General features: G+C 42.2%; 1 protein-coding gene across 1 annotated transcript in view; it reads left to right on the forward strand.

The window, feature by feature from the left end:
- PITX1 (paired like homeodomain 1) overlaps positions 1–9,198 on the forward strand; it is a 27,616-nt gene extending 18,418 nt beyond the window's left edge. Inside the window, exon 3 of the mRNA XM_042447407.1 lies at positions 5,684–9,198. Coding sequence (XP_042303341.1) covers positions 5,684–6,253 — 570 coding nt within the window. The 3' untranslated portion in view covers positions 6,254–9,198. The remainder of the gene's footprint in view (positions 1–5,683) is intronic.
- Positions 9,199–16,733: the final 7,535 nt, after the last annotated feature.

Genomic DNA, 16,733 nt, shown 5'->3' on the forward strand with positions numbered 1-16,733 from the left:
CCCGCCTCTCTCTACGGATCGAGGCTGGTTACAATGGCACAGTTAGTACAGTAATACGTAATAAACCCACAATACATAACCCCCTATCCCTACACTATAAGCAAAAGCAATAACAATAAAAATACGAATACTTGTAGCTTTTAAGAAAATAATTTTGGGAATTGCAATTAAAGAAAAAAAAGAATTCTGGGAGTTCTTAACTTTTTTTAAAAAAGAAAGAAACATCAAGGCTGAACCGTTTCAAAACACACTGCAGAAATAATCCGGTTTGAGGCTGCTTTAACTGCCCTGGCTAGGGAATCCTGGGAATGGTAGTCTGTTGTGGCACCAGAGCTCTCTGAGAGAGAAGGCTAAATGTCTTCCCAGTTCCCACAACTCCCTAGCCTTGAGCCGGGGCAGTCGAAACGATCTCAGGCTGGATTATTTCTGCAGTGTGTTTTGGACCACCAAGGCCAGTGCAAAGGGAGGGGGGGCAGGATTCAGAAAGACAGACAAAAATAGCTCCAATATCTCTGCATGCCAGCCGTGGGTCTTCTTGCATCGAGCCCCAGCGACACAAGGCTTGCCAGAGGGATACCATGGACTGAATTCACCTTCTGAAGAGGTGTTTTCTCTGGGACATGTAGGAAAGAGGGGAAACCCAGCCTCTACTCCCCCCTCTACAACCTCCCCCATTCCTACACCCAAAGGCCTACTCAGCCTTGCTCAGGGCTGGTCAGGTATCTTTATCATGGATGGTGGTAGAGAATACCCCAAACAGGCTGGGAGTGGAGATGAAGGTCCAAAACATACTGCAGAAATAAACCAGTTTGAGACCTCTTTAACTGTCCTGGCTCAGTGCTAGGGAATCCTGGGAGTTGTAGTTTATCGTGGCACCAGAGCTCTCTGACAGAGAAGGCTAGAAGTCTCACAAAACCACAGTTCCCAGGATTTCCTAGCACTGAGCCAGGGCAGCTAAAGCAGACTCAAACTGGATTATCTCTTCAGTGTGTTTTGGACTGAAGACCATAACCTGACCTGGACCTTTGTGAGAGATTTGGTTCCATTTGTGTAAGGGAAATAATGTGTTTTTGTCTTGGGGTTTTTTAAAAAAAAATATCAGTCATCCCTTGTACCTAGACTGAGGTTTTCAAAACAAGCACCTACTTCAATATGATTAATGCCCTGATCAATCCATTAAAAGTCTTATTATAGCTGAAAAACCTTCAGTTTGCTTTGCAGCTACCCTGTTACTGCCCCTAGAAACTGGAGGCTGGATCCTAGGAGAGAAATTCTACTCTGTTGACCTTCTTGGTTGACTGCTCAAGCCATTCCTTTTGCAGGTTTGGAGTCAGACAGGGCTCCAGAGGAGGAAAGGGTGAATGGCTTCTCTGGCATAATATTAGAGTACTTTGCCTTCCCATACCCTGCTTTGTTGGAAAGGGCGGAATAACTGAGCAGTATGAATACAGAAGACATTGTCAGCAAAGAAGCTTCCCCCCACCTTTCTTTAGTCCAATAGTCAAGAGACAGTGTTTGTTTGCAGGGGGGGGGGGAATGGTCAAAGATGTTTCCACCTTTTAAAACCTGGTTGGGGAACCTTTGACCCACTAGATTTTTGTACTACAAATCCCAGAAGCCTCAGCTAGGAAGGTCAGACATTGTGGGAACTGTGGTCTAAAACATCTGGAGGGCCAAAGGTACCCTGCATTTGTTTTACAATCTGCTTTATTACCAAATTCGAGTAGCAACAGCTTGATTCATGGAGTGGGCAATTTATAATCCCCATGTTGGCTAGGACTGTTGGGAGTTGTAGTTCAACTATACCTGGAGGGACACAGGTTGGTTTCACTGCCTGACTTGCTAGCACAAATTGGGCAGAAAGAAGGCAGTGAAATAGTTAAACAGGACTGAGAAACCACCAGTAACACAAGGTTAACCTACTTATCTGTAGTAATGAAAACCCCTTCAAAGTCCACTGAATGTTATATGGATAAAACCAAACAAAACTAATGTTACATAGTGGGATGAGTATTGGACTTTGACTCAGGGAGATCAAGGTTCAAATCCCACTCAGCCATGGAAACCCACTGGGTGACCTTAGGCAAAACACATTCTCTCAGCCTTAGATGTAGGCAATGGCAAGCCTCCATGGAATGAATCCTACCAAGAAAACTCTAGGAGTTGTGGTTGACCTGAAGACCCCTAACAACAAACAACAACAGCAACAACATCACCTTATTGAGGATTAGGCCATTTCCCTCCTCCTAATTTCCTTAATCTGCCCTGTAGACATAATACAGTTTGACACCCGTTTAACTGCCATGGCTCAATGCTATGGGATTCTGGGATTTGTAGTTTTGTGGGATATTTAGCCTTCGCTCTCAAGCACCCTGGTGCCCCAACAAACTACAAATCCCATAGGATTCCATAGGATAGAGCCATGTCAGTTAAAGCTGTGAAACTGCATTATTTCTGCAGTACAGATGCAGCCTAAAAGTCTCCAATAGTCAAGTCTTAGCCTAGAATCCGTCTATAACCGCTATAACCAAAGTATTTGTTGTTGTTAACTGCTGTTAAGTTGACTTTGAACTACGGCAACCCAAAGAACATGAGACAGACATTTGGTTGTCAACAGCCCCTCTCAGTCTTCCAAACTCAGGGCATCCTTGAACCTTGAGGAAAAGAAAGGAGTTAAGCCACTGTGTTAAGTAGGGGAGGCTGTTATGTAGCTTCAAGCCTCCATCTGTCGAGGATGCTTTGATTTAGATTTCCTGCATGGGGTTGGACTGGATGGCCCTTGCAGCCTCTTCCAACTCTATGATTCTGACCTAATGGGGTTTCCTTGGCAAGATTTGTTCAGAGGAGGTCTGCCATTATCTCTCTCTGAGGTTGTGATTTCCCCAAGGTCAACTAGTGGTTTTCTGTGGCTGAAGGGAGATTTGAACCCTGGTCTCCAGAGTGATAGTCCAATACTCAAACTGCATTGGCTCTCTGAGTCCATCCACCTGGGATGTGGTCTTCCTTTCCTTACTGCCTTCTACCTTGCCACAAATGCTTTTGATAATTTTAAAGCAGATGACGAAGAGTAGAAATAGTCTAAGATTTCCCATTCTTTGGAGCAATCATTGATCAAAAGGAAGGTTGCAGTCATCAGAAGAAGACTAGGACTAGGGTCATCATGGGTCAAGGTTGATGGGAAGGCAGTTCACACACAAAACACAACACACACACACTGATCATACCCTTTGCACTGCCAAGCAGCAAATTTGATATATTGAAAAGCTGGTCATGATTAATTAAAAAAGAAGAAGAAGGGAAAAAAAACCCTAATGCATGTGTTCAGCAGTTATGCCAGGATGGGGAAAAAGACAAAGGATGAGGGTACATAGGAAAGAAATACAAATAAAAGCAGACCAACAACAACAAAAAAGATATTAGAAATATTTGTTTAATGTCAGGAAATACTTATTTAACATATTACAAAATTTTAGTTGAACTTTAATTTTAAAAAAAACCATGTAAGAAAGCTTAGAAGTAATTCCCTTTTCCAATCATAAAGTCATAAATACACTCCTCTCTTTTCCAATCACATATTCTCCTGATATGTGTGTATATAGTCTCAGTGTCTAGGGCAGCAATTCCCAAACTTTAGTTGCCCAGCTGGTTTGGACTTCAAGTCCCAGAAGCCCCAGTCAGCTTGACCAACTGGAAGCGCAAGTCCCAAACATCTGGAGGACTAACCTTTGAGAACCACTGGTCTAGGGCAGAGTTTCCCCTCCACTGCAGAGTTTCCTACTTGACCTCGCAGCAGTGGCGTCCCTAGGATTGGTGTCACCCGGTGCGGTCGCTCATGGCGCCACCCCCCTCATTGATCTCCTCTGCATCCCATAGAGAATCTTTCGTAAAAAAAAAAAACCATCCACTAACTTTACTCATAAATCACAATTCCCATATACCACTGACTGTCACAGTTGTGACTAGCAAAATTAAAAACCATACCTTCAGATTACAATATCACATGCATAACCTAAATGTTATTTACATGTACGTAGTGAAGACTGGGTTATAATGTAATGTTTTTAAAGAAATGTTTTAAAACAAATAATTTTTTTAAAAAATCAACTTTTCAAAAATGAAAATGTTATATCAAAAATGTTATATCATTTTAAATCAATAAATAAATCTATTTAAAACAACTTTTCAAAAATAATAATAATTAATTTTTTAAAAATTCTGGGACCCCTCCTTTCTTCTCCCACTGAGGTTTGCCTCACTGCCAACATCTCTTAAAGCATTTTAAAGAGAGACAGGCAAATGCCACAATCGCTTTTGTGGGTTTTTCGGGCTGTGTGGCCATGTTCTAGAAGAGTGTTTATTCCTGGCTTTTTGCTGGCATCTGTGGCTGGCATCTTCAGAGAATGCTGACATGGAAGTGAGTGGGGTATATATACTGTGTTACCTTGGATTGGGAGGAGTGATTTCCATATTAATCTGTGTGTTGTTCTGTTGTTGAATGGCAAGGCCTCAGAGTGGGAGGATATGCAAGGAGCAATGCACAGATTAACATGGAAATCACTCCTCCCAACCTATATACAGTGTGTGTGTATTCTCTGAAGATGCCAGCCACAGATGCTGGTGAAACGTCAGCAATAAACCCTCTTCCAGAACATGGCCACATAGTCCAAAAAACCCACAAAAAACGACAAATGCCAGCCATGAAAGCCTTCGACTTGAAAACACCACAATGTTTCTGCCCAAAAGTAGGTGTCTGAGGAGCAGTGGTGTCTCACACACACACCCTTGGGGTGTCACCTAGTATGATCCACACACCACAAGCCCCCCTAGTGACACTACTGCCTCCCAGGGCTTCCCAGGAGCCCTGGTGGCACAGTGGTTAAATGTCTGTACTGCAGTCACTCACTCACAAACCATACGGTTGCAAATTCAATCCCAGCCAAGGGGGCTCAAGATCGACTCAGGCTAGCATCCTTCGCTAAAATGAGTACCCAGATTGTTGGGGGCAATTAGCTTACACTTTGTAAACCACTTAGACACCCTTAGTTCAGTATGAAGTGGTATAAAAATGAAGCTGTTTTGTTTGTTTGGCGAGTTGAGTTGCCCAAGCCCAGGGAGGCCAGAGCCAAAGGTGAGTCTTCCAGATGGCTACCAGTCCTGCAAAATAGCAAAATCAGGACTCAGGAAATGCAAATGGAAAACCAGTCAAGGTCAGGGGCTTTCCCAGCAGACAATGATGACCAGTTAAGCAGATACTAATCCTGCTTTGCATATCCTCCCACCCTGAGGAGGCCATCAACAGCAGAACAATACACAGATTAACATGGGAATCACTCATCCCTACCCAGGGTCACACAGTATATATCTATACCCACTCTCTTCCATGCCAGTATTCTCTGAAGATGCTGGCGAAATGTCAGGAATAAACTCTTCTACAATACGACCACATAGCCCGAAAAACCCACAAAAAATCATAGTCCTCCAGATGTTTGGGACTTTCGCTTCAAGTGGGCCAAGCTGACTATGGCTTCTGGAAGTTGAAGTCCAAACCAGGCGGGGGACCAAAGTTTGGCAATCACAGCCCTAGGGCTTCTGGGGGTGGAGGTGTGGAAGGAACAGGTGGGTGGGTGTGGGGCTGGGTGCTGCCTCCATCCTTCTTGGCTGAGCCCTGTCTCCTCTCCTCCAGGTGTGGTTCAAGAACCGCCGGGCCAAGTGGCGGAAACGGGAGCGGAACCAGCAGCTGGACCTGTGCAAGAACGGCTACGTGCCACAGTTCAGCGGCCTGATGCAGCCCTATGAGGAGGTCTACGCAGCGGGCTACCCCTCCAACTACTGGCACGCCGCCAAGGGCCTGGCCCCGGCCCCACTCTCCTCCAAGAGCTTCCCCTTCTTCAACTCCATGGCCCCGCTCTCCTCCGCGCAGTCCATGTTCTCTGCGGCAGCGGCAGCGGCGGCGGCCTCCTCTCCGGGGCCCATGGCCATGTCTTCAGCGATGGGGCCCCCTTCGGCCGTAGGCAGCCCCTCAGCCCTCAACCAGCTGGGTGGCTCCTCGCTCAGCCCGGCAGCCGTCTCCATGGCCTCACCGGGGGCCTGTCCCTATGGAGCCCCAGGCTCCCCTTACAGCGTCTACCGGGACACATGCAACTCCAGCCTGGCCAGCCTCCGGCTCAAGTCCAAGCAGCACTCGAACTTCGGCTACGGGGGGCTCCAGGGCCCCGGAGGGCCCACCCTGAATGCCTGCCAGTACAACAGCTGACCGGGCCCTGGGTTCCAGTCCGGCTCCTAGCAGAGGAGGAGGAGGGAAGGAGAGGGAGGAAGGCCGGAGACCCCCTCCTTCTCCTCCTCCCACCCAGCCCCAGCCCCACGGATGCGTTGCAATCGTCTTCTTCTTCTCCTTCTTCTCTTTCCTTTTCTTCCCCTCATGCTTCTGCATTTGTCGTTCTCCTCTGGATGATGCGGGTTTTGTATAAGTGTGTGTTTACTTGAACTTGCAAAGGACTTCTCCTCGGCCCCCTGTTAGTCGAGGAAATACGGGAATGCTGAGCAAGGGGAGGGGAGGGGCACTCTTGTTTTTTTGGCTGGGTTATATAAAAGTAGGGAACCCCACCCCCTTCAGAGATGGGAAGAGCTTGGCTTCCTCCCTTGTGCTGGACTTGGAGGGAAATGGGGCAGCAGCTGCACCGGATTCAAATGGGTCCTCGCCACCCAGGCGGCCTTCAAGAAGAAACAAAGGATCGACCACCTAAAAGCTACAAACACTCCTAGAGATAGTGGAGGAGATCTTTTGGAATGCCTCCTGGACAGAAGGTGGACATGGAGGACCCCTGGTCACCCTGCCCCAAGTTGATTCATGAATCAGATGGGATCTATAGTCCTTCTTGACACTCCCCCCTCCATCCCCACCCCACAAAACTATCTGGAAGATGCAGGCTTCTCTTCAACTGCCCATCTCATCCTCTTGGGATGTAGAACCCCCTCTTGAAATGTAACTGTATGCCTCCTCCCACATCTAGCTCTTTCTTATCTGGGGAAGAAGGCGGTACAGAGGGGTCCTCGCCACCCAAGAGGACCAGGTCCTGTCCAAGGTGGCTCCTCCATGAAGAAATAAAGGACAGGGCCACCTAAAAGCTACAAACACTCCTCTAAAGATAGGAAGGCATGCTTCTTAGTTCAAGTGGAGGACATCTTGGAATGCCTCCTGGACAGAAATGGAGGACCCTTGGTCACCCTGCCCCAAGCTTACACACTGATCAGATGGGATCTGTAGTTCTTCACTCTCCCCCCATCCCCACCCCACAGAACTATCTGGAAGGTTCAGGCCCCAACTGGACACTTGTCATCTCATCCTTTGTGATGTAGGCCCTCATTGAAATGTAGCTGTACACCTCCTCCCACATTTAGCCCTTCCTTATCTAGGAGAGAAGGCCCTGGTAGATGGAGGGACTCCCATTTCTCACATCTGGTGGGAGAAGGATCTTGGCCTTGGTTGTCTTGGACTTGGTGTGGTTGGATATGTGTGGGCTGGAGTTGACAAGGAGGCAAGAAACATCCTTTGGACTTGGGGCCAGGGTGACCAGATGTCCTCACTGCCAAGGCAGACCAGGCACTGCAGAATGGAGGACCTTCCCAGAACAAAATGGAGGACACCTCCAATGAAAAGCTGCCAACCCTCCCAGAAATGTCAACCCATGCTTCTTAGCCCTGCTCCAAGTGGATGACTTTTTAGAATACCTCCTGGACAGAAGGTTGAAATGGAGGACAGGTCCTGGAAAAGGAGAACATCTGGCCATCCGGGGCAGGGGGCAGAAGAGAGGAAGGGTGCCCTTTTTTGGGAAGAAGAGTAGTTTCATTTGGGCAGGAACCAGGTCAGGGGTTCTTCTGTTAACATAGGCTGAAACTGAGCAGGGTCAACCACTTCAGGGATGTTTTGTAGCACCCTTGAGACTCACTGAAAGAAAGAAGTTGTCAGCATGAGCTTTTGTAGACTTCAGTCTACTTCCTCAGAGGCATTTGGCCCAAATGCTTCTGAGGAAGTAGACTGAAGTCTACACAAGCTGCCAACTTCTTTCTTCTCAGAGGTGCTACAAGATCTCTCTACATCCTGATCCTACAGACTAACACACGATTATATCTTTGAGTTCTACCACTTCAGTGAAAGTTCTCCTTCTCTCTCTCTCTCTCTCCTTTTCCTTGTGCTTGGCTGTTGAATCCGTTGTCATTTGTCTTGTTTTCCAGTGCATGGTTCTTCTTAGTAGGATGTGCTTCTTGTAGCTGAAAGCGACAAGGCCCCAGCCATTTCCAGCACTAAGCAGTCCCCCAAGTCCTCCTTCTTCCCAAGAAGAGCCCAGGACACTCCCCCTTCATCTCTTCCCTTTTGAAAAAGGAACTTTACAGAAACCTCTGACCCTTGTCCCCTTCCCACCACACTTTGCAAAGTCTTACCCAGATAATCAAATTATCATCCAACCTTATTTAAAGGTGTAATTTTTTTTAATTTAAAAAGAGGGAATAAAAAGAGAGGGGGAAAAATCTCCTAGAGAATCTAGGGAAAATGGTTTTTAAAGACATAGAAAAGGACTATCCTGAAATGTTGTTGTTATTGTTGTTGTTGTTGTTGTTGACACTGCATCATAAATAAAGGAGTCGAGTGACCTCACCGATGGAAAAATGTGTGAAAAAGTGACTTTCCCCCACCCACATCTTTGAACAAAACAAAAACAAAAACAAGGAACCCAAGCAAGAAATCTTGAAAGGTATTATAATGTAAATGTAAGGTTTTTGTTTTTTTAATTAAAACATGAGTTATTTTCGTTGGCAAATACAAACCCTATGGAAAAATATGATTTTTAAATATTAATACGCATAAAAACGCATATGAAGTTTTCTTGCGGACATATTTGTTGCTTCTTTCTGTCTCCGTACTTATTACATGTAGATGACCAACCAACCAACCCCGTAATATCAAAAATGCACAAGGTACTTCTGTCCCCCTGTATTCCCAACTGTGGTAACCTTTATGCTGGACTTTTCAATAATGCTGTTGTGGAGGATGCAGTATATATATTGTTTTATAAGTTATGTTTTTGTGATTTTTTTCCAAAATTAAGAGCATGGGAATAATTAATAATAATAATAATAATAATAATGAATAAAAACCCTCCTGAAATGTGTTTAGTCTTCCTTTCTAGCTATGTTAATGTGTAGACCCTCAAATTTATTTATTTTTAAAATCTAAATCTTGAAGGATACTTTAAAATTCAAAGGATGACATTCAACGCTACAGTCTGATGGTGGCAGGGTTTTATTAGTTTCATAAGTTTCAGCATAAGCTAAAAATGTCAATATTGCTATGAGACCATTTGCTTTAAAATAAAAGTATTCTGGTCTGTGTTGAAACAGTAGCATCCATTTCATTTTGAACACAACGTATTGGCAGCAGCCTCCAGTTGTGTTTACTTCTCAAGCTCTGTTTAAGCTACCTAAATGTGAAAGCTTATATTTAGTGAATTCATTTCGGAGGCTTGTAGACTTACAGGTGTTTGTGTGTGTAAATTTCCTGGTTCACCTGTTGGGAGAGAACATCAGTACTACAGTCCTTTATACATTGCTTACCCGTTAAAAGTGATAGGGATTTTTTTTTTTTCAAATATAAAAAAGAATACCGAATTTCAAACTGTAATAGTGAAAATTCCCATAGGCAGCCATTCTGCTTCTAAACAGATTTGTGAGGAAATAACTCCCACTGAAATCAAGGAAAAGTTTAACTGCTGAGTGCATATGTTCAAGATCCTGATTCTGCAACTTCATCTTTCTCTCAAGAACAGACAGCAGAGTTGTCTGGAAGTAGGATTAAGCGAGAATTTCATTTGATTCTTGTTTTGATAGGATTTGCAACTTTCTTTAAAAAATGTTGGAACAAACTGGACATTTTAAAAAAATGGATTTGGAAAAAGTGGAAATGGAAAGATTTGGGCATCTAGCAAATTAGCTTTGAGAACTTGTAATTGTTCCCAAGTCTAGACTTCAGTTTCTGTACATTCAGTCATGATGATGGTACTGAATGAGAATGGCTTTCTCTTCATTTTTCTGACAGGCTTCTTATCTTTAGCAACAAAACGACAGGCAGGTACTGTCCTTCCATGCTGAAATAGCTGCACCTAGTATTTTAGCCAGTGGAGATGAGTGAGAATTTTGTTTGGTAGCATTTTTGATAAGACCTTACCAAAACTTGCACTTTTTAAAAACAAATAGGATGGAACGATATCAAGGGGGAAAACTGAAATGTTGGAGAAAATGACACCCAGTAGTTTGAGAGAGATAGAGATCCTGTTTAGAGATATTTCTTTCTGTCATCTCTGGATCAAATTTGGTTTAAAAAACAATAACAAAATTTCAGGACCCATTAGTAGTGGGTCGAGGGGGAGAGAGACATGCCAATTTGCACAATGTCTAGGGTACCAAGGTACTTTGAAATGGCTCTGAATCCAAGTTCCTATTTACTAGAGGAAAAGTGGAATGAAGGTGCATCTCACTTGCAGCCTTCCCACTGCCCAACCTCTTCAGCAAACTGATGGGGGGAAAAACTACGTACAATCTGTTTCCAGTTTAACTTTACAATATTGCTGGCATATGTGTCTAACATGCTGGTGAACAGAATACCAAAATGCAGATGTGCCAGAATTGTGGGTTTAGTATTTTACTTTAAACTAAGAAAAGCTTACTTGGAAAGCTCATACAAATATTGAATAATGGTGAAAAAAGAGTCTTGTGGTCCTTTAAAAGTGAGCCTGCGGTGTAGTGTTTAGCATGCTAGACTGTGGCTTGGGAGCTCTAGAATCATGTCCCTGAGTGAGCTCTGAAATTCACAGGGGGCCTTAGGCTTATCATATGTGTCTGTTCAGAAATAAGCCCCAAAGGGATCAGTGATATTTACCCAAGACAACGAGCCTAAGGCTATACAGTCAGCCCTCTATATCCACAGATTTCTTATCCGTGGATTCAACTATCCATGGCTTGACAATAATTTTAAAAATCTATATAAATTCCAAAAAAACAATCCTTGATTTTGCCATTTTATTTATATTGCATTAAATGGAATTGGAGGATCCAGGGATTTTGGTATCAAGAGGGGTCCTGTAACCAAACCCCAGTGGATACCAAGGGCCCATTGTAGTTTTATTGTGTTATCACACTTCCTTGAGATTCAGCCCAATTGAATTCAATGGGATTTGCTTCAGGAGAGACATATATAGAAATGCACTGTTACTGTAGGCAATCATATTTGATGTGTAATTGTCTGGAATATACATAGGAGGGATTTGGTGTGAATGAGATCGAAAGTACAGAGGTGTTCCTAACATTGCCAAATGTACTCGAGCAGCACATGTGACCTATTTACAACAGCAGCAGTACCACCACCACCATTCGGTGTGATAAACTAAATGGATTGAAAATATTTCCACATATATCACTTTCAGTTTTATTTCACTGATTTTAGGCATTAAAGCCATACAAGAAAAGGCTGACTTTACTGCTGGGTTTCTTTAGGGTAAAGCTAGGGGAGTGAGCACTCTCATTCCTAAAATGCCAGACCACCTAAAAGTTTTTTTTAAAAATCCTATTGAACTCAATTAGATCAGTATATTCAAAATGGTGGCCCACAGACCTGTGCTAATCTGTGAGGGGTTGGCTGCCCTCTGCAGCTAGTTTGCAGAAAAGAAACAGTTGTAGCCAATGGGCACAAAATAGGATACTGGTCACTGGAACACGTGGGGGCAGTGTGTGTGACAGTATCCCTCATCAAATCTCCTGCGTTAGACTTCCCTAGATCATATATTAGACGATATATTTGATGAGTTGCAAAGTAAAAGGTGGAAGGGAATCTTTCAAACTGACAAAGAAGGTAGAATTTCTCCCAACTACATACACATAAACATCAGTGAACCCAGTGTATGTGTCTGTAGGTATGTAACATCTCCCATTTCCCAAAAATGAAGTTGTAATTGTAAATAGACATGCAGAGCTGAAGTGTTTGCTGGTATTACATTGTTTAGAGACCCTCTGTGACATAGAAATAATACTGTATATTTTGGAGGGTCTGTTGGATCTTGGAAACTAAGCAGAGACAGCTCTGGGTAGCACTTGGATGGGAGCCAATGAATGCCAGGTGCTGTAGGCTGTATTTCAGAAGAAGGACCTGGCAAAACCAGCTCTGAGTATTGCTTGCCTAAGAAAACCCTATGAAACTCATGGGGTTGCCATGTCAAACGTCAGCTTGGAGGCACTCTCTCACACTCACACACACACTATCATATGTTAAAATTGTTGACTGTTCTGCCTGTTGTTTTAACCACTATCAGACCATTGCAATAAACTCTTTTTTTTAAAAAAAGCACAGGCTACTGCGATGACTAATTCCTTTGCAACAGCCATTACAGCTATTTTCAGTCTATCATTTGGAGCTCACAAATTGCCTTGGCAGGCAAAAAAAAATCACCTGTATCTAAGTGGCAAACAGTATGTGGGAACTTCCACATTTGCTATACAATTTTGTTTCTGCGGTTTAGATATTTCCCAGGTGGTGTGGACCAAGACACTTCCAGGGAAGTGGCATGTAGACATGTAAATCCTCAACTACATCATCCTTTCATGCTGTGGGAAAAAATGAATACTCCTATGCAGTATTCTCTTTGAATTGAAATGTCAAGAAGTATTCATAGGGATTATTCAGAGAAGAAAAAGATATATTTTCTTGGACAAAATGACCTGTTGTTTTTCATAGAAAACCATATTCCTCTGCATAAAACAGTGATTTCCACAGAAAACAGGGTATTTGCACTAAAAGATATATATATATATATACACACACACACACACACACATATACATGCATACACATACTGTAATAATGCATATATATATATATACATACATATACATACATACATACATACATACATACACACAGCAATGCAGAATAATTCCTGTGCAACCCTTTGGGGTATCAAACCCCAGATTAAATTTGCACAAAATTCTTGCTGGTCTAGTATTGTGGAAATAATGTGGAAATAAATAATTGTGAATACTCTTTCCATTCCTATCCATGTGTAATATTTCTTTGTGAAAGTGTTCATTAATGCCTGTCCTTGATCTCTTTATCCTTATTTAACTTGCTAGTTTGCTGGACTGTTGGGTTGTTACAATAAGTGAGACAAGGGTGCCACAGTTCACCCTGAGAGGTGGGGAGGAGAAGAGGAGTATCTGAAATTAGATAGTATCAGAAGCATCCACTGACTCTCCAAAGGAAGAGATGGAGGAAGACTTCTGACCCAAAGTGAGGTATCAGATTAAGGCAGCAAAATTCCTTATACTTTGGGAAGCAACTGAACTCAGTGGGAATTCCATTTATGTTTAATTACTTAATAAGATTGAGTTGTGCATGTATTTGTCCAGTTCTGCCTTGAAGGTACTTAACCACAGCTGTCAAATGTTTAAATGATGGTGCCCCTTGGTAGATAGACCTTTCCTCCATCCTTTCTTCTCCCCCTCTCTCCTTTTAGAGTGGCTTGGCTCAGTTGCTTAAGTTACCCAGTAGTATATGCACAGTTATGCAGACCTTTAAAAGTAAACCTGAAGGAACACCTCCTCCCATATAATTCTTACCGCACTTTCAGGTCCTCTGGGAAGAACCTATTGCAGTCAAAGAGAACTAGACTGGTGATGACTTCCCAGAGGACGTTTTCTGTTGCCACTCCAAAAATTTGGAATGACCTGCCGGATGAGATCTGCCATATAACATCCCTGGAGGCCTTTCCAAACTGACCTCCTCGGAATTTCACTCTCCATCTGCCTAGCTGTCCTCACCAGACTGTGATTGTGAATTTTTACTGGGTATTTTACTGGGAATTGTTGTTTTAATGCTATTTTAGGGTGGGAAGGAGATAGGAGAATTAGGATGTGATATTTATTTGACTTTTATTGTTCTCTTGGATTTTATTACCCGCCTCGATCCAATACAGGGAGAGGCGGGATACAAATAAATATTATTATTATTATTATTATTATTATTATTATTATTATTATATACCATTTGCTAGGTAAAATCCAAGTCTTCTTTGGATTTGACTCATGTGGATAAGAGCTCTCCAAAAAACCCTGTCCTCAACCTTTGTGCTCAGGTCCTACAGGCCCAGGCCCGTGTTCTCCCTGATTGAATTTAACCATTTGACATGTGGTCTTCATCTCTTTCTACTGTCTTCCACCTTTCCTAGTATTATTGTCTTTTCTAATGATTCATTATTCCTCATGTGGCCAAAGTACAGCAGCCTCAATTTAATCATCATGGTTTCCAAAGAGAGTTTAGACTTGATCTCTTCTAGAACCCATTTGTTTGTCCTCTTGGCCTTCCATGGTATTCTCACTACTTTTCTCCAGTACCATGTCTCAAATGAGCTGATTTTCTTCCTATCCACTTTTTTCACTCTCCAGTTCTCACATCTATACATGGTGATGGGGAATACAATGGCTTGGACTATCCTCACTTTAGTGCTCAGAGTTAGGGCTTCACTGTCCTTCCTGATCCTTGTCTTCTGATTTCTTGACTGCAGTCTCTGTTCTGATCAATTTTTAAACCAAGGTATGGGAACTCTTTTACTATTTCAGTGTTCTCGTCATCTGGGATAAATTCTTGTAGCTCTTGCATAGTCATTATTTTTGTTTTTCTAATATTCAGCGTTAATCCAACCTTGGCACTTTTCCCCTTGACCTTAAATGAATGCTCCAGGTCTGTGTTTGTTTTTTCCTGCTAGTAGTATTGTGCTATCTGCATATCTCTAGGTTGTTAATATTCCTTCCTCCTGTCTTTACTCCTCCTACCTCTGAGTCCAAGACCAATGTACATACAATATTTTTTTTTCATTTCAGTTGAATAAATAAGGTGATTGTATGCAGCCTTGGCTGACCCCTTTGCCAGTTGGGAACCATTCTATTTCTCCATATTCTGACTGATGGCAGCCTCTTATCCTGAGTGCAGATTATGGATCAGAACAATCAGAAATTATGGTACTCACATTCCTCTAAGCGTAAACGATTGCTTTCATAATATATGCAGTCATAGGCTTTGCTACAGTTAAAAAAGTACATGCAGATTTTCTTCTGGAATTTCCTAGTGCACTCCATTATCCAGTGTATGTTTACAATACACTCTAGTGATCTCTAGTGCCTCCTCCTTTCTTGAATCCACTTTGCACCTCAGGGATTTCTTGCTGCATGTATGGTAGGAGTCTTTGCTGCAGATTTTTTTCCCCAGTTTTTAATTTTTATTCATTTTCCACAAACAAACAAACAAACAGGTAAAACACATTCTTTAAGATGTCTTAGACATTTCTCTATATCACTTTTAGATCTTACTTCAACTTCCTTTTCCTTCTCCTTTCATATGGAAGTCATTAATCGATCTGCTTCTTCCTCAAACTTTAGCAGTGACATTCCTAATCTTGAAGATATTAATTTATACCATCATTCCCCAGCTTCCCTCTATCATTATTACAGTTCTATTACTGTACAACAAATTGAAAATGTGTTTGGCATTGAAATCTATAATCATTTCCTTTTTTCCTCCCTCATGCTCTTCCTTTAATCTATTAGCCTATTTCAAAGTAAACTCTATCTATTCCCACTATGCAAATACCACATATTAGGTGTTAATTGTTATCCTTCTAATATAAAAATTTAATTTCTACTGTATCCACCAAATCAGTCGTATTGTAACAGTTCATTTTTATTCTTCATTCAGCATTCCAATACTTTGTTATCAGCTGCCAATCCTCTTCCATTTTTTGATTTGGCTCATCCTTTATCCAATGAGTCAGTTTGTCTGCCTCTTTCATCTCGTGTATTTTATGTATTCAATCCTCGATGCTGGGGTTTTCCTCTTGTTTCAATTTTCTTGCCAAAATTAGTCTGGCTGCTGTCACTAAGTATAGTATTATCCTCCAGTGCTTTTTTTCCTCTTGACTCTGCAGGCTCAATGTTATATTTAATAAATATAGCGCTGGACACACTGGAAATTGGATATTAAATATCTTCCTTATTATGTATTCTCCTCCAATTTTTTTCACTTTCTCACATGTCCACCACATGTGGAAGATAAAATCTACTTCTTTATGACATTTCCAACATTTGTTATCTCTTAGTTTAAATATCTAATTTCTGTGGTGTATAATACCACCTATTAGCAATCTTAAAGTAATTTTCCTTTAGGTCTTGTGATGCTGTTTTTGCTTGTTTTTCCCCATGACTTTTCCCAGTCTTTAGGTGGGATAGTATGACCAAAGCCTTCAGTCCACTTTATCATAGGTTCTTTTATGAATGCTGTTTCAAGTTCCCTTGAGAGTAGTAGACAATATAATTTAGAGATTTCCCCTTTATCTTTAGTCCCATAATCATACAGAAATTTGAGCATGACTTGAGCATGAGAAATTAGTGCAATGGTTCCGTGATTACTGCAATCTCGGTTGTCTCCTTTTGTGTGTGTGTGTGGATGGGAACATATATTGATCGCTTCCAGTCTGTGCACCACTTTGTTTCCATATTTGTTGACAAATTTGATTATCTTTGTGGATTGTAGCAAGTCTATTGGTATATTATCTGCACCTGATGATTTGTTCTTTCCAATTGCTTTGAGTGCAGCTTGCACTCCAATTCTACAACCATAAAAAATTACAGCAACAGAGAGC

This window comes from Sceloporus undulatus, chromosome 2, assembly GCF_019175285.1.
Source record: "Sceloporus undulatus isolate JIND9_A2432 ecotype Alabama chromosome 2, SceUnd_v1.1, whole genome shotgun sequence".
NCBI classification, from domain to species: Eukaryota; Metazoa; Chordata; class Lepidosauria; order Squamata; family Phrynosomatidae; genus Sceloporus; species Sceloporus undulatus.